The sequence below is a fragment of the Eptatretus burgeri genome, chromosome 18, assembly GCF_056783735.1.
Source record: "Eptatretus burgeri isolate ZD-2024b chromosome 18, Ebu_testis_v1, whole genome shotgun sequence".
Classification (NCBI taxonomy): Eukaryota; Metazoa; Chordata; class Myxini; order Myxiniformes; family Myxinidae; genus Eptatretus; species Eptatretus burgeri.
In genome coordinates, this window is record NC_140978.1 from 39401104 (window position 1) to 39417420 (window position 16317).

The window sequence follows — 16317 nt, forward strand, 5'->3', positions numbered from 1 at the left end:
CCATCAAGACTGAGTTGTCTCTCCGTTTTTTCTTTGGAGAATCTCTTTGTAGCAGGATATTCTATAATTAACATAGTGCCGAGCAACAGGGATCCTTTTCCAGTCATCATCATTCTGTTCCAACAGGTCCAGGGCTTCATTACTTTTTCCAAGAGCCTCTTTCAAAACACTGGAAGTGAGGACCTTGAAATGTCGAGCCTATTCTGCTATCTCCTTTATAACCTCCAATGCCACAGGCCTCTCCAGCTACTGCAGCTCATCATCAGTCAGTTGCTCATTATGAGAAGCCAGAACTTCCTCCACATCCTTGGCAGTGACTTCATAAAATCCTGCCATATTGGCCAATTTAGCAATTTCTGCCTTGGCTTGTGGCAGCTCTTCATCAAATCCAATGAAGTCATTGACACAATCAGGGTACAGCTTCCACCAAACACCATTCATGCAGGATGGAGTTAATTCCTGTCAAGACTCATCGATGTTGGTGATGGCCTTCATTATGTTTAATTCTTCCACCACTCCAGGATGGAGTTAATTCCTGTCAAGACTCATCGATGTTGGTGATGGCTTTCATGATGTTATAATTCTTCCACCACTCTCGCATGGACTGTTTGTCCTGCCCATCAGTCTCAGCAATAATTTGACTGAAAGTGTGGTGCAGGTGGTAGGCCTTAAAAGTGGCAATAACACCTTGGTCCATGGGCTGCAGGAGTGATATGGTGTTTGGGAATAGATTTCGTTGATTTCAGTAGTTACTGCAAATATATAGATTTCAACAGTTACTCCCCAAGCTCAAACACAGCAACATGTAAAAGCTACCAGAGGTCTGTCAGCGGGAAAGCACAGTCCATACAGCATCAGGATATGGTACAAACATAATGAAACGGAAAACCAAGAAGGAAACCAAAGAAGTAAAGAGCAAATTTTTCTGTCATCAGGAGGAACCTGGATAGGATTCGGGTTTCAGCCGCTACTCCACAACCCTCAAACCTATCCAGGCACAGCCAAGTGGGCCTTACAGAAAAATTTCTGCAAGAATTCACTTCTCCTTAAGGCCCGGTCACACCTTGACGTTTTAGCCAACGTATGCCGATTTTTGAATTTTTTTTCTAAAACGCTGGCACACGTTGAATACGTTATGGGTAAGTTTTGATAACATTGAGAGCACGCTGGCATACGTCGTAGTACGTTGCCATATGTCGTTGTACGTTGGCTTTAAACGTTGTACTTTTCGGTTGTCCTCAAATTTTTTCATGCTTGAAATTTCACGACGTATGCCGGCGTATGACTCACACGTTCCGCTACGCTGGCCACAAGTTGTAGGCACGGTCTGCGATCGTTGACAGACGTCAACACATGCTACTTGTAAGTTAATCATAAGTTGAGACACGCCGAGGTAATGTTTAGCGTACCCGAAACTTATTTCTAACCTATGATTAACGTGTTGTTGGCACGTTATGCGATCGTTGCCACACGACGACAGACGTTACTTTTAAGTTACTCATAGGCTGAAAGACGTCGGTATAATGGATCGTCCTTGCGTCAGCGTCCACGGCCACGGCCAGGACACTTATTTGCAGCATTCTTCAAACTTTTCTTCGGCATGACGAGGATGTTCACACTTCGATGTCTAGCTTGGCTATGATTCCAATTGTCCATCGGCAGCATCTATTTAAAATAGTCGAGTTTGAGCGTTTTAACACGTTCAGAAGAAACGCTTCAAATTTCAAAACCCCAGCGTCAAAAAAAACCAAAAAAAAAACAAAGGCGAGTGACAGCAATTTAAATCGTTCATTGTAAACAATGAAACGAGCAGAGTGGTACCGTTTAAAAGTCGTTGAGTGTAAAAAAAATCCAATTGTTGAGCGCAAGCGTCTACTTTCAATAGTGGGGTTTGAGCGATTCAGCACGTTCAATAGAAACGATTAAAATTTCCAAACCTCAGCGTCAAAAAACAAAGGCGAGTGACAGCAATTTAAATCGTTCATTGTAAACAATGAAACTAGCTGAGTGGTACCGTTTAAAAGTCGTTGAGTGTAAAAAAATTCAAATTGTTGAGCGCAAGCGTCTGGTTTCAATAGTGGAGATGCAGCCATTTAAATCGTTGAGTGGCAGCCTATGAACCTACCCGTGGACACGCGGACGCAAGGACGATCCATCATAACCCACACCCTCCCCCTCACACCCACCTACTACTGCCAACATGAATAAACTACTACTAATACTAATACTAATACTGATACTGATACTGATACTGCTGACATGGACATCGACTCAAAAAGGACTCGAAAACACTGTTGGGTTCCCCTTTTATGAACACCATTTTTATATACCAATTCCCAAAACCGCTGGGAACACGTCTTTATATGGCAGTTGTAAGCTCGAAACACGTTCATTTATTTTTTTTGTCGACCGGAAGACGTCATTGGAATACGTCTACATACATCGATGTGTGTTGGGACTACGTAAAGAATTGGTTCAAAGCACGTCAAACATAAGTTAGAAATAAGTTTCGCGTAAAAAAGACATTATCGCGACGTGTTTCGACTTATGAGTAGCTTATAAGTAGCCTTTGTGGACGTGTGTAAGCGTCCACATATCGTGTGTAAAACTTATCCCCATCGCATGCGGAACGTGTGTCATACGCCGAGTACGTCGTAAAATTTTGAACATGTTCAAAATTTCTTGACGTACTCTACTTACTACGACGTATGATAGCGTACTTTAGCGTTCTACTCACGTATACCAAACTTACCCATACCGTATTTGACGTGCCCCAACGTTTTAGACACACTTTTTGTTACGTCGGCATACGCTGGCAAGATCGCCAAGGTGTGACCGCGATGTTGTCACTTCCATTTCTACGGCAGTTATGATTCGAATCGTTGTGCGTCAGCCTTTTAATAGGCTACGTCACGTCATCGTCGGCGATGCGTGCAACGCGCTATGCCTGAGTTAGACTATCGTTGGGCATCGGTTGTGTAGGCCGACAACAGGTTCAGCATTCGTTGGTATAAGTTATCTATAACACAACGAAACGTTCTGTGTAGTTACCAATGCGTTATACATATGACCAACTCATTATGAATACGTCCGAATCTTTAAAAAAAAACATCAAAAGTTCAACGTAAGCCAGCGTTTTACATACATTTTAATACGTTGCCATCGCTGGCTAAAACGTCAAGGTGTGACCGGGCCTTAAGGAAGGAAGAGGCAGTCGGACAAAGTTAGACAGACAGAGGTGAAAACCTCACCTCCACCCACCTATATCCCACTAAGGTATGGATCCCACTAAGGAGGTATGCATCCGACAAAGTGCCATTCTTGGCTTGGATGCAGATAAGTCACCCCTCCCCCCCATGTGTCCTCCCCCTCATGTGACCTCCCCCTCCCCCTCCCCCAATGTGTCCTCCCCCTCCCCTCCCCCAATGTGTCCTCCCCCTCCCCTCCCCCCAATGTGTCCTCCCCTTCCACTTCCCCCCATGTGTCCTCCCCTCCCACTTCCCCCATGTGTCCTCCCCTTCCCCATGTGTCCTCCCCCTTCCACTTCCCCCATGTGTCCTCCCCTCCCACTTCCCCCCATGTGTCCTCCCCTTCCCCCATGTGTCCTCCCCTTCCCCCATGTGTCCTCCCCTTCCCCCATGTGTCCTCCCCTCCCCCATGTGTCCTCCCCTCCCCTTCCCCCATGTGTCCTCCCCTCCCCCATGTGTCCTCCCCTCCCCCTTCCCCCATGTGTCTCCCCTCCCCCAACTCCTCCCCCCATGTGTCCTCCCCCTCCCCCTCCCCTTTATCTCACTCTCACTGAGACAACTGTTGGTGTCCTCCCCACCACTGGCATTTTGTTCCCTTTCATTCTTCTCGAGCTCCTCCATGAGCCTTGATCATGAACGTACGTTGAATTTTTTTTTAAACTTTTTAGAGATCTGGTCGTGATTTAATTATTTAATTCCCCTCCCAAAATGGGGAGGAGAGTTCCTGACCCATATGACCCCCCCTCCCCCCACCCAAATCCGCCGATGGGATAATGAACCATCGATCAATCGCTGAAAGAACTTTTTATTTCGAAGATAAATCTCAATTTAAATAAAGAATGTTAATTTATATAATATTCCTGCTCGGTATTCCTCGAATTTCTACTCCTCTTCTTCTTCACTCAGACGTCGCTCTTTCAATCTACCCCCCCTCGCCCCTCAATATATACCTCCTCGCCCCTCAATCTACCTCCCCCTCGCCCCTCAATCTACCTCCCCTCGCCCCCTCAATCTACCCCCTCTCCCTCAATCTACCCCTCTCGCCCTCAATCTACCCCTCCTCGCTCCTCAATCTACCTCCCTCCTCGCCCCTCAATCTACCCCCCTCACCCCTCAATCTACCCCCTCTCGTCCCTCAATCAACCCCCATCGCCCCTCAATCTACCCCTCCTCGCTCCTCAATCTACCTCCCCTCGCCCCCACAATCTACCCCCTCTCTCCTCAATCTACCCCTCTCGCCCCTCAATCAATCCGCATCGCTCTCAATCTACCCCTCCTCGCTCCTCAATCTACCTCCCCTCGCCCCTCAATCTACCCCTCTCCCCTCAATCTATCCCCTCTCACCCCTCAATCTATCCCCCTCGCCCCTCAATCTACCCCTCCTCGCCCCTCAATCTACCTCCCCTCGCCTCATATTTCTCTTCTCTCCTCCACATTCACCCTTTCTTCTCACACGTTCCCCACCACAAAAAAAAACACACCTCATCAACAAGAGCTTATCTATACATTAAATACGTCACGATGAAGGTGATCGACGATTTGTCGACCCCAGTTCGAGGACTGTAGTGAAAAAAACCTACAAATCCGATTTTAACCACGAGAAAAGCGGCTTTCATCGGCGTTTTATCCACAGGAAGTTCATTACGCTTTCTTTGCACGGAGGGTCAGTGTCTCTCGCACGATATTTGGTCTCACAGAGGGACATGTACTTTGTGAGGACTGAATGGTTCACGATCGCAACACCTCAGCGATTCGGCTTCAGTTCGTACGAGCCGTCCTGTCAATCCAAGAACCAGGACTCAGCGATGATGGTTCTTTGTTGATTTTAATTGATTGGTGAAATATTTTCGTCATGAAAACGAAATTAAAACGGGCTCAGCTGAATGAGAATGCGGAGGGAAATGATGAGGGGTCGTGCTGCGGTGCTGTCGTTGCCGCCGCCCCGCGGAGGGATACGTTGTGAAGCTGTGGCCGTTGCGGGGACTATATTAATTTTTTTTTATTTTTATTTTATTTCAAACTTGTGAGGTAAAGCTGGTGTTTTATGATTTTAGCATGAAACGCAGGTAGGATGCCTCCGGGAAGAAAGTTCAAACCGACGAAGTACATCCCCGTCGCCACGGCCACGACGCTCCTCGTGGGCTCGAGTACCCTGTTCTTCGTGTTCACGTGAGGGCGCTCGGATAGAGCAGCCGTGGGAGTCGCGTGCAGGGCAGAGCGCAGCGAGCACTAGGAAAATCCGGGAAACTCCGGCCTACCGGTCTTAGGGCCTCCAGCGGGGAGTGATTGTTAAATGTCTCCCAGAACAAGGCAAACATTGATGTGATGACGGCGGTTAATGGAAAACGTGCTGCACATGTGAGCGAGAGGAAGTGTGAGGAAAGTGTTTTGTGAAGGTGTCAAACGATTGTGTGCGCCAGTGTGTGTGTCCCACTCGGTGTCTGCCGTTGTCGGTGTCGGGCAGGGTGTGTGTCGGGCAGGGTGTCCGACGTTGTCGGTGTCGGGCAGGGTGTCTGTCGGTGTCGGGCAGGGTGTCTGTCGGTGCCAGGCAGGGTGTCCGTCGGTGCCGTTGTCGGTGTCGGTGTCGGGCAGGGTGTCCGACGTTGTCGTTGTCGGGCAGGGTGTCTGTCGGTGTCAGGCAGGGTGTCTGTCGGTGTCAGGCAGGTTGTCTGTCGGTGCCGGGCAGGGTGTCCGTCGGTGTCGGGCAGGGTGTCCGTGAGTGTCGGTGTCGGGCAGGTTGAGTGTCGGTGTCGGGCAGGGTGTCCGTCGGTGTCGGTGTCGGGCAGGGTGTCCGTCGGTGCCGGTGTCGGGCAGGGTGTCCGTCGGTGCCGGTGTCGGGCAGGGTGTCCGTCGGTGCCGGTGTCGGGCAGGGTGTCCGTCGGTGCCGGTGTCGGGCAGGGTGTCCGTCGGTGCCGGTGTCGGGCAGGGTGTCCGTCGGTGCCGGTGTCGGGCAGGGTGTCCGTCGGTGCCGGTGTCGGGCAGGGTGTCCGTCGGTGCCGGTGTCGGGCAGGGTGTCCGTCGGTGCCGGTGTCGGGCAGGGTGTCCGTCGGTGCCGGTGTCGGGCAGGGTGTCCGTCGGTGCCGGTGTCGGGCAGGGTGTCCGTCGGTGCCGGTGTCGGGCAGGGTGTCCGTCGGTGCCGGTGTCGGGCAGGGTGTCCGTCGGTGCCGGTGTCGGGCAGGGTGTCCGTCGGTGCCGGTGTCGGGCAGGGTGTCCGTCGGTGCCGGTGTCGGGCAGGGTGTCCGTCGGTGCCGGTGTCGGGCAGGGTGTCCGTCGGTGCCGGTGTCGGGCAGGGTGTCCGTCGGTGCCGGTGTCGGGCAGGGTGTCCGTCGGTGCCGGTGTCGGGCAGGGTGTCCGTCGGTGCCGGTGTCGGGCAGGGTGTCCGTCGGTGCCGGTGTCGGGCAGGGTGTCCGTCGGTGCCGGTGTCGGGCAGGGTGTCCGTCGGTGCCGGTGTCGGGCAGGGTGTCCGTCGGTGCCGGTGTCGGGCAGGGTGTCCGTCGGTGCCGGTGTCGGGCAGGGTGTCCGTCGGTGCCGGTGTCGGGCAGGGTGTCCGTCGGTGCCGGTGTCGGGCAGGGTGTCCGTCGGTGCCGGTGTCGGGCAGGGTGTCCGTCGGTGCCGGTGTCGGGCAGGGTGTCCGTCGGTGCCGGTGTCGGGCAGGGTGTCCGTCGGTGCCGGTGTCGGGCAGGGTGTCCGTCGGTGCCGGTGTCGGGCAGGGTGTCCGTCGGTGCCGGTGTCGGGCAGGGTGTCCGTCGGTGCCGGTGTCGGGCAGGGTGTCCGTCGGTGCCGGTGTCGGGCAGGGTGTCCGTCGGTGCCGGTGTCGGGCAGGGTGTCCGTCGGTGCCGGTGTCGGGCAGGGTGTCCGTCGGTGCCGGTGTCGGGCAGGGTGTCCGTCGGTGCCGGTGTCGGGCAGGGTGTCCGTCGGTGCCGGTGTCGGGCAGGGTGTCCGTCGGTGCCGGTGTCGGGCAGGGTGTCCGTCGGTGCCGGTGTCGGGCAGGGTGTCCGTCGGTGCCGGTGTCGGGCAGGGTGTCCGTCGGTGCCGGTGTCGGGCAGGGTGTCCGTCGGTGCCGGTGTCGGGCAGGGTGTCCGTCGGTGCCGGTGTCGGGCAGGGTGTCCGTCGGTGCCGGTGTCGGGCAGGGTGTCCGTCGGTGCCGGTGTCGGGCAGGGTGTCCGTCGGTGCCGGTGTCGGGCAGGGTGTCCGTCGGTGCCGGTGTCGGGCAGGGTGTCCGTCGGTGCCGGTGTCGGGCAGGGTGTCCGTCGGTGCCGGTGTCGGGCAGGGTGTCCGTCGGTGCCGGTGTCGGGCAGGGTGTCCGTCGGTGCCGGTGTCGGGCAGGGTGTCCGTCGGTGCCGGTGTCGGGCAGGGTGTCCGTCGGTGCCGGTGTCGGGCAGGGTGTCCGTCGGTGCCGGTGTCGGGCAGGGTGTCCGTCGGTGCCGGTGTCGGGCAGGGTGTCCGTCGGTGCCGGTGTCGGGCAGGGTGTCCGTCGGTGCCGGTGTCGGGCAGGGTGTCCGTCGGTGCCGGTGTCGGGCAGGGTGTCCGTCGGTGCCGGTGTCGGGCAGGGTGACCGTCGGTGCCGGAGTCGGGCAGGGTGTCCGTCGGTGCCGGTGTCGGGCAGGGTGTCCGTCGGTGCCGGTGTCGGGCAGGGTGTCCGTCGGTGCCGGTGTCGGGCAGGGTGTCCGTCGGTGCCGGTGTCGGGCAGGGTGTCCGTCGGTGCCGGTGTCGGGCAGGGTGTCCGTCGGTGCCGGTGTCGGGCAGGGTGTCCGTCGGTGCCGGTGTCGGGCAGGGTGTCCGTCGGTGCCGGTGTCGGGCAGGGTGTCCGTCGGTGCCGGTGTCGGGCAGGGTGTCCGTCGGTGCCGGTGTCGGGCAGGGTGTCCGTGAGTGTCGGTGTCGGGCAGGGTGTCCGTGAGTGTCGGTGTCGGGCAGGGTGAGTGTCTGTCGGTGTCGGGCAGGGTGAGTGTCTGTCGGTGTCGGGCAGGGTGAGTGTCTGTCGGTGTCGGGCAGGGTGAGTGTCTGTCGGTGTCGGGCAGGGTGAGTGTCTGTCGGTGTCGGGCAGGGTGTCCGTGAGTGTCGGTGTCGGGCAGGGTGTCCGTCGGTGCCGGTGTCGGGCAGGGTGTCCGTCGGTGCCGGTGTCGGGCAGGGTGTCCGTCGGTGCCGGTGTCGGGCAGGGTGTCCGTCAGTGCCGGTGTCGGGCAGGGTGTCCGTCGGTGCCGGTGTCGGGCAGGGTGTCCGTGAGTGTCGGTGTCGGGCAGGGTGTCCGTGAGTGTCGGTGTCGGGCAGGGTGTCCGTGAGTGTCGGTGTCGGGCAGGGTGTCCGTGAGTGTCGGTGTCGGGCAGGGTGTCCGTGAGTGTCGGTGTCGGGCAGGGTGTCCGTCGGTGCCGGTGTCGGGCAGGGTGTCCGTCGGTGCCGGTGTCGGGCAGGGTGTCCGTCGGTGCCGGTGTCGGGCAGGGTGTCCGTCGGTGCCGGTGTCGGGCAGGGTGTCCGTCGGTGCCGGTGTCGGGCAGGGTGTCCGTCGGTGCCGGTGTCGGGCAGGGTGTCCGTCGGTGCCGGTGTCGGGCAGGGTGTCCGTGAGTGTCGGTGTCGGGCAGGGTGAGTGTCGGTGTCGGGCAGGGTGAGTGTCGGTGTCGGGCAGGGTGAGTGTCGGTGTCGGGCAGGGTGAGTGTCGGTGTCGGGCAGGGTGAGTGTCGGTGTCGGGCAGGGTGAGTGTCGGTGTCGGGCAGGGTGAGTGTCTGTGTCGGGCAGGGTGAGTGTCGGTGTCGGGCAGGGTGAGTGTCGGTGTCGGGCAGGGTGAGTGTCGGTGTCGGGCAGGGTGAGTGTCGGGCAGGGCAGGGCGTCCGTCGGTGCCGGTGTCGGGCAGGGCGTCCGTCGGTGCCGGTGTCGGGCAGGGCGTCCGCCGGTGTCGGTGCCGGGCAGGGCGTCCGCCGGTGCCGGTGTCGGGCAGGGCGTCCGCCGGTGACGGTGTCGGGCAGGGCGTCCGCCGGTGACGGTGTCGGGCAGGGCGTCCGCCGGTGACGGTGTCGGGCAGGGCGTCCGTCGGTGACGGTGTCGGGCAGGGCGTCCGTCGGTGCCGGTGTCGGGCAGGGTGAGTGTCGGTGTCGGGCAGGGTGAGTGTCGGTGTCGGTGTCGGGCAGGGTGTCCGTCGGTGCCGGTGTCGGGCAGGGTGTCCGTCGGTGCCGGTGTCGGGCAGGGTGTCCGTCGGTGCCGGTGTCGGGCAGGGTGTCCGTCGGTGCCGGTGTCGGGCAGGGTGTCCGTCGGTGCCGGTGTCGGGCAGGGTGTCCGTCGGTGCCGGTGTCGGGCAGGGTGTCCGTGAGTGTCGGTGTCGGGCAGGGTGAGTGTCGGTGTCGGGCAGGGTGAGTGTCTGTCGGTGTCGGGCAGGGTGAGTGTCTGTCGGTGTCGGGCAGGGTGTCCGTGAGTGTCGGTGTCGGGCAGGGTGTCCGTGAGTGTCGGTGTCGGGCAGGGTGTCCGTGAGTGTCGGTGTCGGGCAGGGTGTCCGTGAGTGTCGGTGTCGGGCAGGGTGAGTGTCGGTGTCGGGCAGGGTGAGTGTCGGTGTCGGGCAGGGTGTCCGTCGGTGCCGGTGTCGGGCAGGGTGTCCGTCGGTGCCGGTGTCGTGCAGGGTGTCCGTCGGTGCCGGTGTCGGGCAGGGTGTCCGTCGGTGCCGGTGTCGGGCAGGGTGTCCGTCGGTGCCGGTGTCGGGCAGGGTGTCCGTCGGTGCCGGTGTCGGGCAGGGTGTCCGTCGGTGCCGGTGTCGGGCAGGGTGTCCGTCGGTGCCGGTGTCGGGCAGGGTGTCCGTCGGTGCCGGTGTCGGGCAGGGTGAGTGTCGGTGTCGGGCAGGGTGAGTGTCGGTGCCGGGCAGGGTGAGTGTCGGTGTCGGGCAGGGTGTCCGTGAGTGTCGGTGTCGGGCAGGGTGTCCGTGAGTGTCGGTGTCGGGCAGGGTGTCCGTGAGTGTCGGTGTCGGGCATGGTGTCCGTGAGTGTCGGTGTCGGGCAGGGTGTCCGTGAGTGTCGGTGTCGGGCAGGGTGTCCGTGAGTGTCGGTGTCGGGCAGGGTGTCCGTGAGTGTCGGTGTCGGGCAGGGTGAGTGTCGGTGTCGGGCAGGGTGTCCGTCGGTGCCGGTGTCGGGCAGGGTGTCCGTCGGTGCCGGTGTCGGGCAGGGTGTCCGTCGGTGCCGGTGTCGGGCAGGGTGTCCGTCGGTGCCGGTGTCGGGCAGGGTGTCCGTCGGTGCCGGTGTCGGGCAGGGTGTCCGTCGGTGCCGGTGTCGGGCAGGGTGTCCGTCGGTGCCGGTGTCGGGCAGGGTGTCCGTCGGTGCCGGTGTCGGGCAGGGTGTCCGTCGGTGCCGGTGTCGGGCAGGGTGTCCGTCGGTGCCGGTGTCGGGCAGGGTGTCCGTCGGTGCCGGTGTCGGGCAGGGTGTCCGTCGGTGCCGGTGTCGGGCAGGGTGTCCGTCGGTGCCGGTGTCGGGCAGGGTGTCCGTCGGTGCCGGTGTCGGGCAGGGTGTCCGTCGGTGCCGGTGTCGGGCAGGGTGTCCGTCGGTGCCGGTGTCGGGCAGGGTGTCCGTCGGTGCCGGTGTCGGGCAGGGTGTCCGTGGGTGCCGGTGTCGGGCAGGGTGTCCGTCGGTGCCGGTGTCGGGCAGGGTGTCCGTCGGTGCCGGTGTCGGGCAGGGTGAGTGTCGGTGCCGGGCAGGGTGAGTGTCGGTGCCGGGCAGGGTGAGTGTCGGTGCCGGGCAGGGTGAGTGTCGGTGCCGGGCAGGGTGAGTGTCGGTGTCGGGCAGGGTGAGTGTCGGTGTCGGGCAGGGTGAGTGTCTGTCGGTGTCGGGCAGGGTGAGTGTCTGTCGGTGTCGGGCAGGGTGAGTGTCTGTCGGTGTCGGGCAGGGTGAGTGTCTGTCGGTGTCGGGCAGGGTGTCCGTGAGTGTCGGTGTCGGGCAGGGTGTCCGTGAGTGTCGGTGTCGGGCAGGGTGTCCGTGAGTGTCGGTGTCGGGCAGGGTGTCCGTGAGTGTCGGTGTCGGGCAGGGTGTCCGTGAGTGTCGGTGTCGGGCAGGGTGTCCGTGAGTGTCGGTGTCGGGCAGGGTGAGTGTCGGTGTCGGGCAGGGTGAGTGTCGGTGTCGGGCAGGGTGAGTGTCGGTGTCGGGCAGGGTGAGTGTCGGTGTCGGGCAGGGTGTCCGTCGGTGCCGTTGTCGGGCAGGGTGTCCGTCGGTGCCGGTGTCGGGCAGGGTGTCCGTCGGTGCCGGTGTCGGGCAGGGTGTCCGTCGGTGCCGGTGTCGGGCAGGGTGTCCGTCGGTGCCGGTGTCGGGCAGGGTGTCCGTCGGTGCCGGTGTCGGGCAGGGTGTCCGTCGGTGCCAGTGTCGGGCAGGGTGTCCGTGAGTGTCGGTGTCGGGCAGGGTGAGTGTCGGTGTCGGGCAGGGTGAGTGTCGGTGTCGGGCAGGGTGTCCGTGAGTGTCGGTGTCGGGCAGGGTGTCCGTGAGTGTCGGTGTCGGGCAGGGTGTCCGTGAGTGTCGGTGTCGGGCAGGGTGTCCGTGAGTGTCGGTGTCGGGCAGGGTGTCCGTGAGTGTCGGTGTCGGGCAGGGTGTCCGTGAGTGTCGGTGTCGGGCAGGGTGAGTGTCGGTGTCGGGCAGGGTGTCCGTCGGTGCCGGTGTCGGGCAGGGTGTCCGTCGGTGCCGGTGTCGGGCAGGGTGTCCGTCGGTGCCGGTGTCGGGCAGGGTGTCCGTCGGTGCCGGTGTCGGGCAGGGTGTCCGTCGGTGCCGGTGTCGGGCAGGGTGTCCGTCGGTGCCGGTGTCGGGCAGGGTGTCCGTCGGTGCCGGTGTCGGGCAGGGTGTCCGTCGGTGCCGGTGTCGGGCAGGGTGTCCGTCGGTGCCGGTGTCGGGCAGGGTGTCCGTCGGTGCCGGTGTCGGGCAGGGTGTCCGTCGGTGCCGGTGTCGGGCAGGGTGTCCGTCGGTGCCGGTGTCGGGCAGGGTGTCCGTCGGTGCCGGTGTCGGGCAGGGTGTCCGTCGGTGCCGGTGTCGGGCAGGGTGTCCGTCGGTGCCGGTGTCGGGCAGGGTGTCCGTCGGTGCCGGTGTCGGGCAGGGTGTCCGTCGGTGCCGGTGTCGGGCAGGGTGTCCGTCGGTGCCGGTGTCGGGCAGGGTGTCCGTCGGTGCCGGTGTCGGGCAGGGTGTCCGTCGGTGCCGGTGTCGGGCAGGGTGTCCGTCGGTGCCGGTGTCGGGCAGGGTGTCCGTCGGTGCCGGTGTCGGGCAGGGTGTCCGTCGGTGCCGGTGTCGGGCAGGGTGTCCGTCGGTGCGGGGGTCGGTGTCGGGCAGGGTGTCCGTCGGTGCCGGTGTCGGGCAGGGTGTCCGTCGGTGCCGGTGTCGGGCAGGGTGTCCGTCGGTGCCGGTGTCGGGCAGGGTGTCCGTCGGTGCCGGTGTCGGGCAGGGTGTCCGTCGGTGCCGGTGTCGGGCAGGGTGTCCGTCGGTGCCGGTGTCGGGCAGGGTGTCCGTCGGTGCCGGTGTCGGGCAGGGTGTCCGTCGGTGCCGGTGTCGGGCAGGGTGTCCGTCGGTGCCGGTGTCGGGCAGGGTGTCCGTCGGTGCCGGTGTCGGGCAGGGTGTCCGTCGGTGCCGGTGTCGGGCAGGGTGAGTGTCGGTGTCGGTGTCGGGCAGGGTGAGTGTCGGTGTCGGTGTCGGGCAGGGTGTCCGTCGGTGCCGGTGTCGGGCAGGGTGTCCGTCGGTGCCGGTGTCGGGCAGGGTGTCCGTCGGTGCCGGTGTCGGGCAGGGTGTCCGTCGGTGCCGGTGTCGGGCAGGGTGTCCGTCGGTGCCGGTGTCGGGCAGGGTGTCCGTCGGTGCCGGTGTCGGGCAGGGTGTCCGTCGGTGCCGGTGTCGGGCAGGGTGTCCGTCGGTGCCGGTGTCGGGCAGGGTGTCCGTCGGTGCCGGTGTCGGGCAGGGTGTCCGTCGGTGTCGGTGTCGGGCAGGGTGAGTGTCTGCCGGTGTCGGGCAGGGTGAGTGTCGGTGCCGGGCAGGGTGAGTGTCGGTGCCGGGCAGGGTGAGTGTCGGTGCCGGGCAGGGTGAGTGTCGGTGCCGGGCAGGGTGAGTGTCGGTGTCGGGCAGGGTGAGTGTCGGTGTCGGGCAGGGTGAGTGTCGGTGTCGGGCAGGGTGAGTGTCGGTGTCGGGTGTCCGTCGGTGCCGGTGTCGGGCAGGGTGTCCGTCGGTGCCGGTGTCGGGCAGGGTGTCCGTCGGTGCCGGTGTCGGGCAGGGTGTCCGTCGGTGCCGGTGTCGGGCAGGGTGTCCGTCGGTGCCGGTGTCGGGCAGGGTGTCCGTCGGTGCCGGTGTCGGGCAGGGTGTCCGTCGGTGCCGGTGTCGGGCAGGGTGTCCGTCGGTGCCGGTGTCGGGCAGGGTGTCCGTCGGTGCCGGTGTCGGGCAGGGTGTCCGTGAGTGTCGGTGTCGGGCAGGGTGTCCGTGAGTGTCGGTGTCGGGCAGGGTGTCCGTGAGTGTCGGTGTCGGGCAGGGTGAGTGTCGGTGTCGGGCAGGGTGAGTGTCGGTGTCGGGCAGGGTGAGTGTCGGTGTCGGGCAGGGTGAGTGTCGGTGTCGGGCAGGGTGTCCGTGAGTGTCGGTGTCGGGCAGGGTGTCCGTGAGTGTCGGTGTCGGGCAGGGTGTCCGTGAGTGTCGGTGTCGGGCAGGGTGTCCGTGAGTGTCGGTGTCGGGCAGGGTGTCCGTGAGTGTCGGTGTCGGGCAGGGTGTCCGTGAGTGTCGGTGTCGGGCAGGGTGTCCGTGAGTGTCGGTGTCGGGCAGGGTGTCCGTGAGTGTCGGTGTCGGGCAGGGTGTCCGTCGGTGCCGGTGTCGGGCAGGGTGTCCGTCGGTGCCGGTGTCGGGCAGGGTGTCCGTCGGTGCCGGTGTCGGGCAGGGTGTCCGTCGGTGCCGGTGTCGGGCAGGGTGTCCGTCGGTGCCGGTGTCGGGCAGGGTGTCCGTCGGTGCCGGTGTCGGGCAGGGTGTCCATCGGTGCCGGGCAGGGTGAGTGTCGGTGTCGGGCAGGGTGAGTGTCGGTGTCGGGCAGGGTGAGTGTCGGTGTCGGGCAGGGTGAGTGTCGGTGTCGGGCAGGGTGAGTGTCGGGCAGGGCAGGGCGTCCGTCGGTGCCGGTGTCGGGCAGGGTGTCCGTCGGTGCCGGTGTCGGGCAGGGTGTCCGTCGGTGCCGGTGTCGGGCAGGGTGTCCGTCGGTGCCGGTGTCGGGCAGGGTGTCCGTCGGTGCCGGTGTCGGGCAGGGTGTCCGTCGGTGCCGGTGTCGGGCAGGGTGTCCGTGAGTGTCGGTGTCGGGCAGGGTGTCCGTGAGTGTCGGTGTCGGGCAGGGTGAGTGTCTGGCGGTGTCGGGCAGGGTGTCCGTGTCTGTCGGTGTCGGGCAGGGTGAGTGTCTGTCGGTGTCGGGCAGGGTGAGTGTCTGTCGGTGTCGGGCAGGGTGTCCGTGTCTGTCGGTGTCGGGCAGGGTGTCCGTGAGTGTCGGTGTCGGGCAGGGTGTCCGTGAGTGTCGGTGTCGGGCAGGGTGTCCGTGAGTGTCGGTGTCGGGCAGGGTGTCCGTGAGTGTCGGTGTCGGGCAGGGTGTCCGTGAGTGTCGGTGTCGGGCAGGGTGTCCGTGAGTGTCGGTGTCGGGCAGGGTGTCCGTCGGTGCCGGTGTCGGGCAGGGTGTCCGTCGGTGCCGGTGTCGGGCAGGGTGTCCGTCGGTGCCGGTGTCGGGCAGGGTGTCCGTCGGTGCCGGTGTCGGGCAGGGTGTCCGTCGGTGCCGGTGTCGGGCAGGGTGTCCGTCGGTGCCGGTGTCGGGCAGGGTGTCCGTCGGTGCCGGTGTCGGGCAGGGTGTCCGTGAGTGTCGGTGTCGGGCAGGGTGAGTGTCGGTGTCGGGCAGGGTGAGTGTCGGTGTCGGGCAGGGTGAGTGTCGGTGTCGGGCAGGGTGAGTGTCGGTGTCGGGCAGGGTGTCCGTGAGTGTCGGTGTCGGGCAGGGTGTCCGTGAGTGTCGGTGTCGGGCAGGGTGTCCGTGAGTGTCGGTGTCGGGCAGGGTGTCCGTGAGTGTCGGTGTCGGGCAGGGTGTCCGTGAGTGTCGGTGTCGGGCAGGGTGTCCGTGAGTGTCGGTGTCGGGCAGGGTGTCCGTGAGTGTCGGTGTCGGGCAGGGTGTCCGTGAGTGTCGGTGTCGGGCAGGGTGTCCGTGAGTGTCGGTGTCGGGCAGGGTGTCCGTGAGTGTCGGTGTCGGGCAGGGTGTCCGTGAGTGTCGGTGTCGGGCAGGGTGTCCGTCGGTGTCGGTGTCGGGCAGGGTGTCCGTCGGTGCCGGTGTCGGGCAGGGTGTACGTCGGTGCCGGTGTCGGGCAGGGTGTCCGTCGGTGCCGGTGTCGGGCAGGGTGTCCGTCGGTGCCGGTGTCGGGCAGGGTGTCCGTCGGTGCCGGTGTCGGGCAGGGTGTCCGTCGGTGCCGGTGTCGGGCAGGGTGTCCGTCGGTGCCGGTGTCGGGCAGGGTGTCCGTCGGTGCCGGTGTCGGGCAGGGTGTCCGTGAGTGTCGGTGTCGGGCAGGGTGTCCGTGAGTGTCGGTGTCGGGCAGGGTGTCCGTGAGTGTCGGTGTCGGGCAGGGTGTCCGTGAGTGTCGGTGTCGGGCAGGGTGAGTGTCTGTCGGTGTCGGGCAGGGTGAGTGTCTGTCGGTGTCGGGCAGGGTGAGTGTCTGTCGGTGTCGGGCAGGGTGAGTGTCTGTCGGTGTCGGGCAGGGTGAGTGTCTGTCGGTGTCGGGCAGGGTGAGTGTCTGTCGGTGTCGGGCAGGGTGAGTGTCGGGCAGGGTGAGTGTCGGGCAGGGTGTCCGTGAGTGTCGGTGTCGGGCAGGGTGAGTGTCGGTGTCGGGCAGGGTGAGTGTCGGTGTCGGGCAGGGTGAGTGTCGGTGTCGGGCAGGGTGAGTGCCGGTGTCGGGCAGGGTGTCCGTCGGTGCCGGTGTCGGGCAGGGTGTCCGTCGGTGCCGGTGTCGGGCAGGGTGTCCGTCGGTGCCGGTGTCGGGCAGGGTGTCCGTCGGTGCCGGTGTCGGGCAGGGTGTCCGTCGGTGCCGGTGTCGGGCAGGGTGTCCGTCGGTGCCGGTGTCGGGCAGGGTGTCCGTCGGTGCCGGTGTCGGGCAGGG

General features: G+C 63.5%; 1 protein-coding gene across 2 annotated transcripts in view; it reads left to right on the forward strand.

Annotated features, from left to right (window-relative positions):
- Window positions 1–5170: 5170 nt before the first annotated feature.
- Window positions 5171–16317, forward strand: part of LOC147008938 (palmitoyltransferase ZDHHC5-like) — a 172199-nt gene continuing 161052 nt past the window's right edge. The window contains exon 1 of one of the 2 annotated variants that reach the window (XM_085863827.1): window positions 5171–5417. In XM_085863827.1, the coding sequence (XP_085719953.1) occupies window positions 5320–5417 (98 nt within the window). In that variant the 5' untranslated portion in view covers window positions 5171–5319. Of the gene's footprint in view, window positions 5418–5571; window positions 5607–16317 lie in introns of those variants that run through there. The other variant, XM_085863828.1, reaches the window with a different exon arrangement.